General features: G+C 33.1%; 1 protein-coding gene across 1 annotated transcript; it reads left to right on the forward strand.

Annotated features, from left to right (window-relative positions):
* Positions 1-15,226: 15,226 nt before the first annotated feature.
* Positions 15,227-19,032, forward strand: LOC107945026 (phosphatidylinositol/phosphatidylcholine transfer protein SFH3). The gene is made up of 15 exons (XM_016878837.2): positions 15,227-15,387; positions 15,514-15,672; positions 15,910-16,174; positions 16,258-16,357; positions 16,473-16,739; positions 16,836-16,913; positions 16,990-17,091; positions 17,172-17,221; positions 17,318-17,417; positions 17,514-17,585; positions 17,670-17,714; positions 17,859-17,973; positions 18,067-18,449; positions 18,558-18,632; positions 18,724-19,032. Exons 2-15 carry the CDS (start codon positions 15,627-15,629, stop codon positions 18,745-18,747), a joined length of 1,722 nt encoding a protein of 573 aa, XP_016734326.2. The 5' UTR covers positions 15,227-15,387; positions 15,514-15,626; the 3' UTR covers positions 18,748-19,032.
* Positions 19,033-19,076: the final 44 nt, after the last annotated feature.

The following is a 19,076-nucleotide window of genomic DNA, read 5'->3' on the forward strand; positions in this document are numbered from 1 at the left end:
TATCATAAATCTTTTTTTTTGTAGATAAAAACACGGCATAAAGCGATTACATCAACCAATCCATATTAAACTAAACTAGAACCATTACAATCAAAAATCAACACATCTTTTATTGAATCCGGCAAAGCTTCAAACAATTGGAGTATAGGATTTCCTATTACAACATGTTTAGCCGTAAGTGAACACGTAAAATTAAACATTCACCTCATCATTGCATGCATCTTCAATGACCATAACCTCCTTAATAAATGATGTATCATCCTCCATAGGAGCTTTCTTAGGGACCCGTTCAAACTCACGAACCAAGCCTTTCATAACCGTTCTCAACTCTACCGAGTCATGCAACTAACTATTCATCACCCCATTAGTCAACTTATCGGGCCTCTTATTCTCCACATTACTGCCTTTTGGATAAAAAATTAGAGTAGCATTACTTGACTTACCAAAATTAAATATTTTATTTTCCTTCCCTATAACCAAATCAAATTTTTGTTTATCCATTAAATGAACCGCCTTATGTTTCTCTTGATTCAAATTTAAAGAAACATTGATAGGCTAAATCATAAAATTTCCCCTATAACCCTCAACTTCCTTTGGTCCCATCTTAAGCCCATCATCAAATTTCCCATTTATTTTTTTTAACTCTAACTCTCATCTTTCCATTATTGGGCCTCAAAGCTTTAGAAATAGCCTTTGGCCCAATGCCTATCAACAGACCCTTCCCTTTGACCTGTTGCCTCATTCTATTTTCTTTAGTTTGGTTCTTGGTCCCTTGAATCCTTAAATCCCCAACAAATCCCATCACCTTATTTTTTTCCATTCTCCCTTCAACTTTTTCGTCGTCAATCAAGTCATTTACAGTATCTTGTTCATCTCCATCAACCTCTCCAAGCGCAGCAAATCTCGAGTCACCATTAACGTCGTTCTAACCATCGTTCTTAACTCTCCTGTGAACCGACCTCTTCTCGTCCGCCATCCTACAACCATCTAGGGGACAAATGGTTCCTCCTCCACACTCTTTTGAAACCCTATATTCTCCACAACCCGATTAAAATTTACAGCCTCTTTCTCCAGCAACGCTGATTGTACCCCCATACAACTTTCCGATCCATGGCCATAGTGACCGTATTTGAAGCAAATGTTTGGCAATAACTCATATTCTACGCGTTGGAGACGACCATTTACCCTCACTTTTGATATTAGTTGTCTTCTTAAATCAACACAAAGCATTAGTCGTGCGAAGTGTCCCTTTCGAACATAACCCGTGTCGACATCCAATTTCACCACTGGACCAATAGTTTGGACAATCACCCTAAGAAGACAATCCGAATAAAACCCCTCTAGTAGACCCGAGAAACATATCTATACCACTTGCAATTTGATTTCGCTCTAAGCCGTTGAAAAGTCCGACTACCATGGTTGGACAGTTAAGTATTGACCGTAAATAACCCACAGTCCCCTAACAAAAACCCTATTATAGTCAACCTCATTCTAGAACCTTACCAGAAAAAAATCATTCTCAAGATCCATTAATTGGATCGGGCATCTCAGATTCGATAACAATGTTAATTTATTCAACAAAGCATTAAATCCAATTCCCCCCCACATTTTCACTATTATTGTTCTGGCCATTCTACGTTCTATGAATCTTTAGATCCGATTAGAGAACGTGATAGACGGGACACCCTCGACAACCACCGGAGTCACATCACCGTCCATTAAAACAAACTACTCTAACAGAGTGTTCTGTGTCAAAGCTTGCGATGTGCCTAAAAGATTCAATTTATACGATGCTCTTAGTACTTCCGATTCTTGAACCTTCTGTCCGTTCCCGTCCACCGTCGGGTCATCTATGTTTGGTGGTAACTCTATCCCGAAACGAACCTTCTTCGTGGCCCGAACGACGCCACTATTAGATCCTGAAGGATTAGTACCCACCATAAACTCCACAATATTTGTTAACATAGTTTGGATTCACCAATCCTACTTTACGGAGCCTCGCTCAGTGAATGACTTTTTATTTTCAATAATACGATTACATGCAAAACCATTGTCGAAAACTTTTACGATTCCATATTTTCTCATGTTGACATAAACTATCGAGATCTCTTTATTTTCATCGTTTCCATATTCAGGTACCTATATCTATTCTAGAGTTTTAATAATTAGTTATGTATTAAGTCTCTTTAGGAGTAGCACCCACATCTACTAACCATATTGATTTATTATTTTCTTTTAGGATAATTTTTATCTTTGGAACCAATCAATCTATCCTGCTTTAGGCATGTATTACTTTCATTTATTTTAATAGGTTTTCCTATTGGACTTCAAAACATCAACTGATATATAATACTTGGTTATTCTCATTGGGTTAGCAAATACATCTGGCAGTTAACTTGTAATAAAGTGAATTATATTTTTTGAACTTCTGATTCAAATTCCTTTATATGGAGATCTAGATAATGATAATTCATTCTATGTAATTATTTCAGGCAGCAAATATTTCTCTCCCCATAATGTTAGGAAAACTGTCAAATCAAAATAGTTATAAACTCATATCATAATTAAATCTCCAATTTGTTCAAAACATCTAATAATACAAGGAGATTCATAATTAATGTATATTTCTAACTTTCTTTAGATACTCATTTTGTACATTGTGATAGAGCAACTTGAACATATATTGCCCATTCAAAAATTATAAAATAAGTTGTATTTAACTCCTAATTAAAAGCCAATTGTAATAGGGAATATTTATTATAACTTATGACATGATGCGTACAAGTGTTGATTCATATAAAGTATCATATCCTTATACATAGAGAAAATATTTGTCCTCAAAAGATATGGTTTAATTATTGAAAGAATTGTATACTAAAAGTAAAAACAAATAACTCTAAAACAATGAAATAAACTTAATGATTATTGCTTGATTGAATGAGTACATGAGTAGTGAATATATGTATACATTCAAGAGGAAATAACTACTACTAACAAATAACAAATTTAGTTGAAAACTGACTAACCATCTCTAACATTCATCCAACTACTGTAACATCGAGACCCGAAGTAGCTGTCGGAATCGACAAAAATGAGAAGAAGAAAACGGTTTGGTGAGAATATCGGTAACTTTATCATATGTAGGTACCTCACCAACAACAAGAGATCCATCAGCAACCTTCTTTCGAACAAAAAACAAATCAAGCTCAACATGCTTAAACTTTGAATGAAGAACAGGATTGGCCGCAACCTCCACGGTACTGGAGTTATCGCACTAGATGGTCGGTTTATCATCAGAAGAAACCTAAAGTTCTCATAATAAAAATTCTAACCACGTGATCTCAACAGCTACAACAGCTAAACCTCGATACTCAATCTCAACTGTCGACCGAGACACAACTTGCTATTTCTTAGAGCACCATGAGATAGGATTCCCACCAAAATACACACAATACCCAGTGGTGGATCGATGATCATCAAAATATAATCCCTAATTTGCATCTGTGTATCTGACAAGAGATAACCTCTCAGAAGGTTGAATATACAATCTGAAGTCAATAGTGGTAAAGAGATAACGTAATATGTGTTTGATTGCCACAAAATGGACAACGATTGGAGTGTGCATAAACTAACAGATATTATTAACAACATACGTGATGTTAGGTCGACTAAGAACCACATATTGTAATGCTTCACCAATACTTCAATATTCACGAGGATCATCAAACGAAGTTTCCACATGCTTAGACAGAGGACAGGAAGTACTCATAGGTGTATGGATGCCTTTAGCCTTGTCCATGTGATATTGATCCAATAGGTTAAGGAAGTATTTCCCCTGACATAGATGAATCGCACCGATGGACGAATGAGTTACCTTAACACCTAAAAAATAGTAAAATGACCATATGTCTTTAAGTGAAAACTCGATGTGAAGTCGGTGCACAAACGCATCAATCTCGACAAAAGAGTCACATGTAATAATGATGTCATCATCATAAACCAAAACATACATACGAGACTCATTAGTGATATGAATGAATAACTAGGCATTAGATTTGGAAAGCACAAAACCAATAAAAACAAGAAATGCTTTCAATTTATTGAACCATACCTTCGAAACTTACCGAAGACCATATAACGTTTTGTTTAACCGACATACAAGAGGCTAGCCATTAACATCGGTTTGAACATAACTGAGAGGTTGCTGCATGAATACCTCCTTATTCAAATCATCATTTAGAAAGGCATTATTCACATCAACTTGTCGTAATGACCATCATTTAGTGATAGTAATAGACAAAATGGTGCGAATCATGGCTGGTTTGATGATGGGACTGAACATTTCATGAAAGTCACACCCAAGAACTTGTAAGCACCCTTTAACAACCAACCTTCCTTTTCATCAGGCCACTATACCATCAGGATTTCATTTTATTTTGAAAATCCATTTGCAACCAATCGCCTTCCGACCCAGAGGTAAGGGAACTAACGTCCGTGTGTGGTTACGAATCAAGGCATCATATTCTTCTTGAGCGACCAGTTGTCATTCCTTACTAGCAAAAGCTTCATTAATAGTACGGGGCTCTCATTCATTGAGCTCAACGGCTAGTACCTTTGGTTTAAAAATACTATCCTTCGACCGAGTAATCATAGAGTGGGTATTACCAAGCTGTGGTGTAGGATCAACCGGAGTAACAAAAATTTCTAGTGTGGGAGAGAAAGTGTCAGAGTTAGGACCTAAGCTAATGGTATCATTGTTATCCGAAAAAGAAGAGTCAGGAGCCTGAGCTTGAGCATATTCAGAAATAAAGGTCGACAAATGATCCAAAGGAGCATCACTCGAAGGCATCGTGTATGGTGGAGTGGAGTGCACGAGAGGAAGAGAGGTAGTGATTCAGTCGATTGCTAGAGAAACGGACGGAGCACAAGTAGGAAACAAAAACTGATTTTCATTAAATACCACATGTCACGAAACAAATGCCCTTCCATCTAGAGTAAGACATTGGTAACCTTTGTGTTGGGAACTATAGCCAAGAAAAATACATAGTTGAGAATGAAACTCCAACTTGTGTTGATTAAATAGTCAAAGATACGAATAGAAACAACACCCAAAAATACGAAGGTGATCATACATCGAGGGAGTACCATATAGGACCAAGTACGAGGACTGGTTTTGAAAGATCAGAGTGGGCAACCTATTGATCAAATGAACAGCACATGAAAAGGCATACACTCAATACTTCATCGGTAAATGGGCTTGAGCAAGTAATGTGAGCCCAACTTCAACTATATGACGATGCTTTCTTTCAACAAATTTTTTTTGCTCAGATCTGTGTAGGCACGTAACACAATAGAGAATTATATGCTGAGCCAACAAGGATGTAAAGGAACGAAATTCACCACCCCAGTCACTTTGAAACTACTTGATATCTTTGTCAAACTGAATTTTAACCATTTTCTCAAAACGAATAAAACTTTCAATGGCTTAGGACTTCTTTTGAATAAGAAACAACCATGTAAATCGACTATAAACATCAACAAAGGAAATATAATACCAACTAGTCCCACAATTAACAGAAGTGGGCCTTATAAATCTGAAACACCCAAATCAAATAGGTGATGATATACGGTGATGGAAGTAAAAAATGGTAATTTGTATGATTTCCCTTGCTAGCAAGCAGAACACAAATGTTCCAATTTATTGGTATTAACTTTTTAAAACCGAGCTAACAATATCTGATGATGGATGTCTAAGTTGACGATGCCATAACTCAAACAACTTAAACTTATTGCACAACTCTGTATTGTGAAGAGACAACTCAGTGCCTCGAACGGAAGATGACACCGAAGATAATTGATACAGTCATGTGTGTGGCCTCGGAGCAAAATTTCCCGAGTCTATATATTCTTTACAAGATAATGAAATGGGCAAAACTCAAAAAATACATTATTATCCCGAGTAAATTGAGAAACTGAAAGAAAATTTTTTCGAATCTTAAGAACATGTAAGACATTTGTTAAATGTAACAATTTACAAGACGTAGAGATCATGCTATGACCCCAAACACTCAATATAAGCACTCGTACCATCAACCATTAGTAGAGGAATATTACCTAAATATTTAGTTGAATTATTTAATGTGGCGCCCTCTTGACAAACATGATTAGTGGCACTCAAGTCAAGATACGACACGGTCGGCTCAATAGCATTAATTGGCAAATGAATATATGGCACAATAGGATTTTCAGCTTTCAACATAGGCCTGGTAACATTATTGGTGGTAGTGTGCAATCCAGAACTAGCATACCCAGAAGCAGGCCCGACGAAATAAGCAGTATGAGACCAAGTCGCAGGTGCCCACATGTGACATTATGAATAACAGGCCTAACTGAGCTACCAGCAGTAGACTTAATCATGAATCCAACAGCAGATGGTCCAATAGACAACTCAAATTAAGATGGCCCATTCGAATATGACCTAGAGGGTAGGAGACAAGCTGAAACAAATGGGCTGATTGATGGATAAGGCCCAGCAGACGGTTCATGAGAGGGAAACCCATAAGAGAAAAGGACCTTCATGAGCAGAATGGGCAGTAGGTTTCAGGGCAACAACCGAGGTCCAAAAATACAATGAAACTAGATGTTTTAAAGATGATACCGGAAGATCAAACACTAATGTCAAATGGCCAAAAGATGTCACCGGGGGACCATCAACCGAATGATCAAACTTATAGTAACACTGTTAAACAATATGTCCAACGCGACTACAAATCTGACATTGAGGTCGACCACGACCACCGTGAGAGAACGAAAGTAGGACCCACGAATCAAACACCACACCCGTTAGATGAGCCAATGCCAAATCCCTAGAAGCCGATGAATGTTGAACCAGATTTGACTGGGGAGGAATCTCCGACATGAACCTCCATTGCCGACTTTCACACTCCAACAGGATATCCATAAGTCGATTCAATTCCAGAGGCTCCAATGAAAAAGAAGTCACCATAATTACCTAATCAAATTCAGCTGAAAGACCAGCAAGAACAATTTCAACTTGCTTAGAAGCAGAGATCGGGTGGCCAGAAGATCACAAGTATTCTTGATCTTGGTTAAATACTCTTTAACTGACATATGCCCTTTTTTAACGAATGAATCTCGTATTTCAATCAGAAAACCTTGGCACCAGAGGCTGCAGCAAACAAACGACACATGGTGCTTAATAAAGGATGAGAAGGATGAACGCGAAAGTAGATCGTAAAGTTTGTCAAAGTCGCGGATTTGACTTAGGGCTCTAGACGTTCAGAAAGAAACTTGGATTTTGGCACAACCTGAAACGAAATTAAATCCAAGTCAGGTAAAACAATTAAAATAAATTACAAAATAAAATAATAAATCAAAGATTAAATAAGCAAATAAAGAAGATAAATGAAAAGATAGAACATGGCGTATAGAAGTCCTAAAAAGCCTTGGAAACACGAAGAATCCACAACCCCTTCAAGCGGCTCTAATTTCCCCTCCAAGATAGAAACCTTGGTAAGAAAAAGTTTGAAGATGATCCCCACAATCTAAAAAGATTGTTAAAACTCTTCTAAAAGAAACTCAAGAGAAATTCTTGAAAAGAAAAACCCAGAAAGAATTTATTAACTCAAAAGAGAACTAGAATAATAATGAATATGAATTGTGTACAATGCAAAAGCCTATATATTGACTAACTAAATAAATCTAAATAAAACTCTTAAGTATACTAGAACTCTAATTTACTAAACAAGTAGTTTTAAACTAAATTTTCTTGTTAACATAAAACTCCTAAATAACTTAAAATACTTAATAATTATCAAAAATTCAGAATAAAATAATAAGATCTGACAAATATAATATTGGGCTCATATATAATAAAAATTAAGTCTAAAACCCGAACTCAATATGATTTAAACTCGAATTAAAAGCCTGAAATTCGTAATTTCCGTCATAATCCCGTTCAGAAATTCTGCTCGCGCAGTCTTCACTAAAATGGTCATAACTTGAGCTCCCGAACTAAAAATCGAGTGATTCAAAATGCATTTCAAAGCTAAGAGATAGATCTTCAAACGCCATGAGACATCTCAACCTAAAAATTCTAGGATCCCATCCAAAAAGTCATCGCAAGTCTGCTGATCTCCCAAGCTTGAAAATTGGCAATTTTGATGATTGGAATCTAATAAATTTCACCTCATTCGTGCATGTATCAATGCTCCACACATCATGAGCAATATTAGCACCTATAAAACATGACAAAAGGGGGCCACTAATGGTGAATAAAATCCAAGAGGCAAGAAGTTTATCCTATTGATGGAAAACAACAAAGTCAGGATTAGAGATTAACTTCCCTTGTTGGTCCAACACGAATCGAGACTAAATCAGAAGAGTGTCGTTGACATAATCGGTAAGAGCATAACCATTGATAATGATCTGCAATTGATGTTTCCATCGAACAAAGTTACCCTCATCGAGTTTGACTGTATCATGCCTAGGGAATGTTTGAATCACGCGAGAAGGCCTTTCTCCATTGGAAGGTGAAGTAGGACTTTGAGCAAAGGTTCTTGGAGACGTTGCAGCATTGGCAAACTCATTCGGCAAAGACATATCCATCGAACACAATGGAAACACCCCATGAAAAAGCGACAGATACCATGAAAGAATTGTATACTAAAAGTAAAAACAGATAACTCTAAAACAATGAAATCAACTTGATGATTATTGCTTGATTGAATGAGAACATGAATAGTGAATATATATACATTCAAGAGGAAATAACGGCTACTAACAAATAACAAATTCAATTGAAAACTGACTAACTATCTCTAACAGTTATTAACTAGAGGCATTTAATCATTAATTCTACTAAACCATTTATACATATAAATAATAGACATTTGCGATAATTACTCTCATAGACAATATAGCTTTTAATATTCATTGAAAGCTTAAAAAATAAACTCACCAATACTAGCAAAATTGTCCCGATTGCATAATCTGAAAATTTTGTTCTTAACCAAATCATTAAACAAGTAATCTCACAAACAAGAAGTTGCGATTTGATAAGTCACATGTGATTATCTTGTAGATACATCTATTAAAATCAAATAAAATATTTCACTTTTCAAATAAATGGGCTCATATTTTTTTTCAGAAATGCAAGAAATTCAATCTCAATTTTTGTTAGCAAGGCTCTAATAAATCACCTTCTTTAAGAACAATTAGCACATGATAATTCCTTAAAATGAAGAATCTTCAGGTTCTTTAATAAATATCCATGTAAATTCTCATTTATCGCATCATTGTTGATTGGGATGATCTAACCGATTGGGATGATCTAACCGATCATGTCAACTAATTAGTATATTTGGACAAGTAAACTTCTGGTTTACTATATATATGATTCAACAATACTAATGTAAACTTCTAATTTACCATCTCATATTATTTAACCATACTAATATATACATAGCACCAACTAAAGGAAAATGCGATAGTTTTCCAATACAAATTTCTTACCCAATATAATAGATTTAATTAATCATCTCCTCATCCATAGCCTCAATATGATATCCATTAAAATGTATATCCTTTTAAAACAAAATAATTTATTTGAGATTATCTAGAACATAGTGTATTAATTATCACTTTATTTCTTCAGATAACAATGTATTAGCTCTTCTGAAGCCTTGAATTAATTTTGTACTATGAAAGATTAACATGTTTCATTACCACATTGAATATAGGGTAACAATATATTAGATCTTCTAGAGTTTTAAATTAATTTTATACCTCCAAAGATTGGTTCGTTCATTACCAAACAAAAAAAAATATTTTTTATCCCAAAAGATGGTATGCACTGCTGTATTGTCTATAGAGCATATGTTTTCTTTCATTTAAGAACCGTTAATTGAATAATAAAATTTCAAGGTGTACGACAGGTACATAACCAACGACTTTTCATAAATTGTCTATTTCTTTGAAGAGTAGTATTAAGAACTCCTATTGTTCTCTTATTTATATCTATGTTTTCACTTTTAGTGGTCAAAAGTAATTATTACTAATAAGAAATTCAATAATCAACTAATGAATGCTGTAATTACAAAAAAGGATGCAACTCATACTTCTAAAAATTTTATCTTAACAAAATACATACAATCCATACAAAAATCAAAATCAAAATATAGACTTAAAGTTTAGTAATGAATAATAATAACAATTATAGCAACAAGTTCCTCAATATGAATTATAAAAATCCTTAAAATTAACATGCTAGAATTTAAAATGATAGCATCATAAAGACAATGCTAATATCTCTTTACTATTTAGGTTCCTCATGATTACCAATTTGGTATGCCAAATCAAATTTAACATCATTCTTATTATTCGTTTCCACATTGTCTTCATTTCCACATTGTTTCCCTTTCGTTTGATGGAATATTGATAAAATTTAACCAAATGGTTAGACGTACGACAGGTATGCAACCAATGGCCTTCGATAACATAAGTTATTTCCACTCCTTAAAGGGTTTTATTAGGAATTCTTGTTCATCTTTTTTCTTATCTTTATATTTTATGATTATTATAGTTTCACCTCCACATCCACAATTACATCTTTCGGATTTATTATGTATTGCTATATTCACTTTAGGGGATGGAGTAGATCTAGTAGGACAAACTTCATGATTTTCTTTAATATCGTGTTATTTTATTAAAGCATAAGTAAACATTCAAAATATATCTTAAAATCTTTTTCACAATATTTCTATTGTAGGAGCATGTTTGAAATATGAAAAGTTAAAACAAATTCTCTAACAAGTTTTTATTAGTAATATTCTTCTCATATGAATTTGATTGAGAACTTAATCTTCCCACATTAATTTAATTGAGAACTTATCTTAATAACTATAGCGTTATATTCACTCACAATTATAAAATCTTGCAACTTCTGAAGCATCTAATTATAACGAGCTTTAGATAAGAGATTTTGTAACTTTAAGTGCAACAAATTATCATATTTCGATGATCACATCTTTCAGAGTTGCACATTTGCATGAAGAAAGCTCACATCCGAAATATAAAAATCCGACATAATTTTTTCATAACCACCATCACAAACATGCATTAATTTCAATTCAAAATCTAATTGTTCATGTTTTTGTCGTGATTAGTCTCCAATTATAATAAACATACTATAATAAAATAAATCATAGTGAAATATACCTAAAGATCTTTAATATCATCGTATCACCCTGGCTATTATCACAAGCACTATTTACTTTCAGAATAACATTTATAAACTAATAGTAAAAACCATATATAAAACAATCAATTATTTTTTGTGTACAATGCTTGAAAGTTACCCAATATATATTGTATCAAATTTCAATACCAAATATATGTTATAAAATCTTATGATGCTCTAATAAAATATTTATAAATTATAATTCAACTTAAAAGATATAATACAGTCAATCAACAATAGCATCTTAATAAGACTTAATTAGATACCATCGACGATAATATTTTACAATGTTTCTCTTAAATCTATATTTATAAGCGTAAAGAGTATGCATGGTATAAAACTCTACTTCTAATAAACATTAAAATCCCAATGTATATTAAACTTATCTTAATATTGATAGACATCCCTTTAATAATAAAATATTTATAAGTCAACTTTAACTTTGTCAGTATTTTTTAAATATTATTCATTAATAAAGCTTTTACTATTTTATAATCTAAATTAAATTATATTAGAAAAAATCTAAATTAGAATTTGTAAAATAACATAAAATTAATTAAAAGTAAATATGTTTTCAAACATAATTAAATTTAACTTTTCAATAATAAAAAAACCTTTTTTTGGAAAAATGTGCAATCAATTTTGCAACAGTTTTGAAGTTTTCTTAATAACCTTAGTTTGCAAAAGTATAATATTTTTTAGATCTAAATTTTTAACAAATAGTTTTAAAATTTTTAAAATTGAAATATGACTTTATGAATAATATTAAAACTAAATTTGTTTTCAAATAATTCAACCTACAATTTTTTTACATAATAAGGCATTGTAAATTCTAAAATTAATTAAAAAATATTTTTAAGTGTATCACTATTTTTACAAAATATGTTTTAATTTCATAACCACATTATTAGAAAAAGATTAAAAAATTAAAAATTTTATAAAATAACTAAATGTAAAATAATTAATACATTCAATTGACCCATGCATTGCACATGTAAAAGAAAACTAATTATATATATATATATATAATTTTTTAACAATTTTAAATAAAATCTTAAGTACAATTTAAAAGAGTTAGATAAATTTTGAAAATTTTACCTCATTTTTGTATGTAAGGAATAAAATATATAAAATTATCATAATGATAAATAATATTACCATAACTTTCAATATTATTCAATTATCATAAAGACAAATATCATTTATCTTAATCTAAATTTGTTATCATTAGATTTTTTAAAAATTACCATTAGCATTATAATTTATTTTTATTTTAATTTTAATTTAAGATAAAAAATATATAAATTTTTAATTTTTAAATATTCTAAAAAAATCTATATAAATATCCACAACTATTATATTAATACATATAATTAATCTATGCATCACACGAAAAAAATTAATATATATTATATGACAAGATATGCAAGCATGATATTATGAGAAATGACGCTTTTGACATGTCATTATATAGCAATGGATAATATGGTTTTAATGATAATTTTAAATATATAAATAAACACTAAAATTTAGATAAATATTTTATCCTAAAATTTATTATTTGTATGAAATTTAAAATTGTACTATTAGGATAAATTACTTATATATTTAGAAAATTTTCTAAATTTTTTAGATAAAACTAGTTGTTTAAAATATCCTGTTAAAAATATTAAAATAAATATTTTTAAAAAACTATTGAGATAAGTTTACAATCCTAAATTTAATGATTAAAATATTATGTTATCCTCATTGTAAATTCCATACGAAATATTTAGGGGCACTAAAATATTTTTGGGAGTGGAGATGACAAGGAGTAAGAAAGAGATTTTCCTATCTTAAAGAAAGTAAGTGCTTGAATTGTTAACAGAAACAAGGAAAATAGGAGTCAAATCGGGCAACACTCCTATGATTCCTACTCTACATCTCACAAAAGAAGATGGTGGTTTATTTGAGAACCCTAAGAGGTATAGAAGATTGGTAGAAAAGTTGAACTATCTCACACTAACCTGTCTAGATATCGCACATGCAACCGGTGTTGTTAGCCAATTTATGACAACTCCTATGATTCCTAATCTACATCTCACAAAAGAAGATGGTGGTTTATTTGACAACCCTAAGAGGTATAGAAGATTGGTAGAAAAGTTGAACTATCTCACACTAACTTGTCTAGATATCGCATATGCAACCGGTGTTGTTAGCCAATTTATGACAGCTCCAACCATTCATCATTGGGCAGCTCTAGAACAGATTTTGTGTTACTTAAAATGAGCTCCTAGAAAAGGCATACTATACAAAAATCATGGGCATACTAATATTAAGTGTTTTATAGATATTGACTAGGCAGGATCTAAGGTTAATAGAAGATCCACCACAAGCTATTGTGCATTTGTTGGAGGAAATTTGGTGTCCTAGATGAGTGAGAAACAAAATGTTGTATTTCAATCTGGTGCAGAATCGGAATGCAAATTAATGGCTTAGTCTATTTGTGAAATTATGTGGATGCATCATCTCATGACAAAAATAGGCTTAAAGCTTCATTACCAGTAAAATTATGGTGTGATAATTAGGTTGCCCTTCACATTGCCTCAAATTTAGCATTTCACGAACAACTAAAACATATTGAAGTTTATCGTCATTTTGTTCGCGAAAAAATCCTAGAAGGATTGATTTATAATAGTTACCTAAAAACCAAAAACAACTCTAAGATATTTTCACAAAACCTCTTACTAGGAATCAGGTTCAATATCTATGTAACAAGTTGGCCATGATTGATATATATACTCCTGGGATGGCTCCAAATGGAGTAGATTTTTTTCTTGAAAAGTAGACGCGGGTGGGGCGGGATAGATTTTTTCTTTTGGATAGTGAGTATGGAGGTTACAATAATTGCTTACCCCACCCAAACCCATTCCACTATATAAAATTACCATTATATTATATATATACTATTAAAAAGGTAAAAGTGTAATAACATAATATAAAAAATATATTTTATGTTAAAATATTATATTTAATAATTATGTTTAAATATTTTACTTGACTTTAAAAAAATAAAAAAATAAAAAATAAACAGCAAAAATTAGATTGAAGCGAAGCAAGGATGGATGCATCTAACATCTATGGAGGTGGTAATAGTTTTCAAAATTATACATCCCTAATGAAACAGAGTGAATAGTGAAGCAGAACATATCAATTATGGAGTGATAGTGAATTTAATAATATTCGCCTCCACCACGCTTCATTGCCATCCCTATATATTCTAGTTTGAGGGGGAGTGCTAATAGGTTATAAATACATATATTTAAGGATTATAGATGATATTTAGGGATTAGATTTTATGCTATTTTCATATTCAACTAATAATATATATTCTCTTGTAAATCAATAGAGAAAGATAACTTATTCTTTCTAAATATCACTATTTTAACAAACTTAAATATTTAATTGCAGAACAAGAATATATTTTTTAGATGAATATTTAAATAAATAAACAAATAATTAGATAATTTATGCAATTGGTTTAATTATTTATGTAATATATATTACCTAAATATATTTCTCCCACGATATGGGTTGATGTAGTATATATAAGTCCGGAATTTAGGAGCAGTTTAGCATTACTTCTAAAAAGATTTTTGGGATAAAAAGCACTTATAAAAGTTTTGCTAAATAAAATGCTTTTAAATTTTTCGAAGGTGCTTTTAAGGAAAAAAATGATTTGTAAAAGGATTTTTTTTAATTAAAAGCAGAAACAGAAAATTTTAACTTTGGCTCAAAAATACTTTTTGAGAAGCAAGATTAAACTAAATAGTGTTTCAAATCTGGATATCCATGTTTCTAGGCTGCGACATCGGCCGAGAAAAAAGGTGAAGACAGTTAATAAGTTAGTTAAAGATAAAAAGACTGGAATGGTTTTTGAATGGAGTTGCATGCATGTCGCCAAACCGGAACAAATTATGTTTAAGCTTCTTCTCAATAATAGTAAAGCTTAAACATCTATGTTAAGCGAGAACTATATATGACAATACCAATCCTGGGGAGTTGTTTTTTTTATAGTTTTAGTCGGGTGTTATTTAAACCTATCCCTTTCTCCATTAGCCCTCAGAGTCTTAGACTCCTATCATATGGTATAATCATAATCTTGTTCTCTTCAATATTGATTGGATAACATTTCTGTCATTGGATTGGTTCAATCTTTTTCAGCTTTTTAGTTCTTTGTTATCATATTTGATTTCACTGGGGCTTATTTGCAGATGTTCGGATTCGATTCTGCAGGCCGTTAATATTGAACATCTTTGTCTGAGTGATAACATCTTGAACCTGCTGCCCTGTTTTGAGCTTAAACGGAGTCCTCAACATTGTATTCATGGCTGACACTTTGTCTCAACCTGTTGAACGACAAGTTAGAATAGGTGATCTTTTACAAACATTTTCAGCTTTTCTTTTATTTATTTATTTTCCATTTACTGCAATTCATGTACACTAATGGTGGATTTAGATGCATGCCAGATATTTGACTATGGTTTTAAATGGTGAAAGATGAATCAAGAACCCAAAAGAAACGCAAATTGCGTGCATGAAATTCAATGATATTAATAATTCTGGGTTTGTTGATATAATTCGGGGTTTGAGAGTGGCTTGTTTTACAGGTGCAGAAAAAATTGATATATATAACTCGGAGGATGAGAAGAAAAAAAAGCTTGGGTCTCTTAAGAAAAAGGCATTGAGTGCCTCTAGCAAGTTTAGACATTCAATGAGAAAGAAAAGCAGAAGACATAGTAGAGTAATGTCGGTTGTTAATATAGAGGATGGCCTTGATTCTGAAGAGCTGCAGGCAGTGGATGCACTCCGCCAAGCACTCATCTTAGATGAATTACTGCCTGCTAAACATGATGATCATCATATGATGCTAAGGTCACTATCTTCCATTCAACAATACTAAGCTTCGATACGAATGGCATTAGGTTAGGCCATTAACTCATTCTTTGATCATACAGATTTCTTAGGGCCAGGAAATATGATCTTGATAAAGCAAAGCTCATGTGGGCTGATATGCTCCAATGGAGGAAGGAGTTCGGGGCCGACACGATAATGGAGGTATATCCACATGTCTCTGTGTGTGTGTGTGGAAACTGTTTCCATATTGCAGAACATATAGAAATGCAACTTTTAAAACTGTCTGAAATTTTCTTCCTGGGACTTCTTTGTTAAGGATTTTGATTTCAAGGAATACAGTGAAGTGGTTAAGTATTATCCGCAAGGATATCATGGAGTTGATAAGGATGGCCGACCTGTTTATATTGAAAGGCTTGGCCAAGTTGATGTTAACAAGCTGATTAAAGTTACAACAATAGACCGCTATTTGAAGTACCATGTAAAGGAGTTTGAGAAGACCTTTGCTGTTAAGTTCCCTGCTGCATCCATTGCTGCCAAAAAGCAAATTAACCAGAGCACAACTATATTGGATGTGGAAGGAGTGGTATGTTATATTTTCTGCTTATATATATATATATATACACACACGCATATTGCTTCACTGCAGTTCTAAGACCTGGCATCATAAATGAATGTTCAGGGGCTTTCGAGCTTCAACAAGTCTGCAAGGGAGCTCCTTCAGAGCCTTCAGAAGATTGATGGTGACAATTATCCTGAGGTACTGAATACTCATTACTCCATAAGCTCAGTTTTACGTGTCAGGAGATGCTAATTGGATGCTTTCTATATTACAGACATTGAACCGCATGTTTATCATCAATGCTGGCCCTGGATTTAGGATGTTATGGGGCACAGTTAAATCGTTCCTTGACCCGAAGACCACTGCAAAGATCCATGTAAGTATTGATTCACCATTTTTACCTGACAATACATTTGATTTTTGCTACTATAATGTTGCTAAACAACTTTTCACCAGGTTTTGGGTAACAAATACCAGAGCAAATTGCTTGAAGTAATTGATGCAGAGTGAGTGTTTTTTTTCCCCATTAGTTGAGAATATTATATTCCATGAATTTCAAACTTTCTATATGTAAAGCATTTATTTCTTGTGGTTTTCATCAGTCAATTGCCAGAGTTTTTGGGGGGTACCTGTAATTGTGCTGACAAAGGCAGTTGCATGGTCTCCGACAAGGGTCCATGGAACGATCCCGACATATTGAAGGTAATCAACTTAAGCTTGAATGATATTTTGGTGAAATATCTATGTTATATTATACTTGGAATAATGAAATTGAATACATCATTTTCATGAGCTTAGAAGGTTCAAAATGGTCAAGGCAAGTGCACAAGGAAGAATATAACAGATGTTGAGGAGAAAACAAGTGAAGAGGTAATCCCTCTTAGCCAAGGCTCTGCCATCTCAATATCTAGCGCTCTACAAAATGAGTGCCTAACTTTTTCTTTGATATTTTAGGACATGAAGAAGAGCTGCCATGCAAAGACAGCTACAATGCCTGAAGTAAGTTTAGTCGTTCTCATGCCATGTCCACAATGGAAACATACGAGATAAATCATGATTCATGCAGCTAAACATTGCAATCAGTTTCTGCATCTATGTGAATCCCATCAGTCAACATAAAAGTACATGTTTTATATATTGCAGAATCCCATCAAGAGAAAGACCCAGAGCTCCTTTGCCTGTGACAAGTTTATGCCGCTGGTTGACAAGGGTGTACATCCTTCCTGGCCTGATGCTGAAAATTTTGGCATGCCCAAAGGTAGATATTTTGCATTTGAGTACGTTTTCTTGAGTTTTAAAGAATGTAGTAATAACACCATTCGTTTGTGACCCTTTTTTCCCAAAACTGTAGATTGTTACCAGACGAAGGATGTTAGGATGGCTACTCAAGGAATGGGCACCAACATTTTCGGAGGAATTGTGGCCTTGATTATGGGAATTATAGCGCTGGTTCGCTTGTCCCGCAAAATACCTAGGAGACCGACTGAACCTCTTTTGTATGGTAGTCAAGTTTACTATGCTAACCCAATGATCACAGGCCCTGCCGCTCAACAAGCACCACCTATTAATGACGCTGACATCTTTGCCATGATGAAACGCATGGCTGAATTGGAAGAGAAGGTGACTGTACTTGTCGACAAACCAGCAACGTTGCCACCCGAGAAAAAGGAGATGTTGAATACTGCTTTAAGCAGGGTCGGCACCCTGGAACAAGAGCTATCTGTAACTAAGAAGGTACATAATTACAACTTGGCCATCCTACTGAAGAAACCGATGAAGAACACAAATTTGTCACTATCTTTGAATCTTTAATTGATTGTGTTTCCTTTCTTGCTTATACAGGCACTTGAGACAGCCATTGATAAACAGCGGGAGCTTCAGACCTACATTGACAAGAAAAAGAAGAAGAAGAAGTTTGTAAGTTATCAAAAGTCAAATCATGCAAACTTTATATATGTATATATAGGTGTATCCCTCACATCTAATTTTCTTGGATTTGTGGCTGCAGAACCCATTTCGCTGGCTAAGATGAAAATTGGGTGCTGGATGGCGTTGGTGATATGCACTGAGATTTCAGCCCATAGATGTATTGCTTGCCTATATTGTTTTGCTTTGTAAAATATTCAATTCCAAGCCCCTTTAAGTCAAGAGTTAAGCAAATTTCTTAAAAGATATTGTAATATGTTGAACAATTATTGGCTCAAATGGTGGTCTTCTTGGTCGGCCCAAGTTGTAATGTTCTTCAAGGTTAATTTTGTGATTAAAAAAGTGAAGAAAAGAACTGCTCAAATCTTAGCTAAATAAGAGGATTTTAAAGTCCATTTCTCAAGTTTCCACAATTTTATGAACATTAACCAAGTT

This window comes from Gossypium hirsutum, chromosome D12, assembly GCF_007990345.1.
Source record: "Gossypium hirsutum isolate 1008001.06 chromosome D12, Gossypium_hirsutum_v2.1, whole genome shotgun sequence".
Lineage (NCBI taxonomy): Eukaryota > Viridiplantae > Streptophyta > Magnoliopsida > Malvales > Malvaceae > Gossypium > Gossypium hirsutum.

Coding starts and splice junctions, on each gene's coding strand:
- LOC107945026 (XM_016878837.2), top strand. CDS start 15,627: ATGGCTGACACTTTGTCTCAACCTGTTGAACGACAAGTTAGAATAG. Junction 17,222..17,317: donor CTTGAAGTAATTGATGCAGA/GTGAGTGTTTTT, acceptor GGTTTTCATCAG/TCAATTGCCAGAGTTTTTGG. Junction 17,974..18,066: donor AAATTTTGGCATGCCCAAAG/GTAGATATTTTG, acceptor CCAAAACTGTAG/ATTGTTACCAGACGAAGGAT.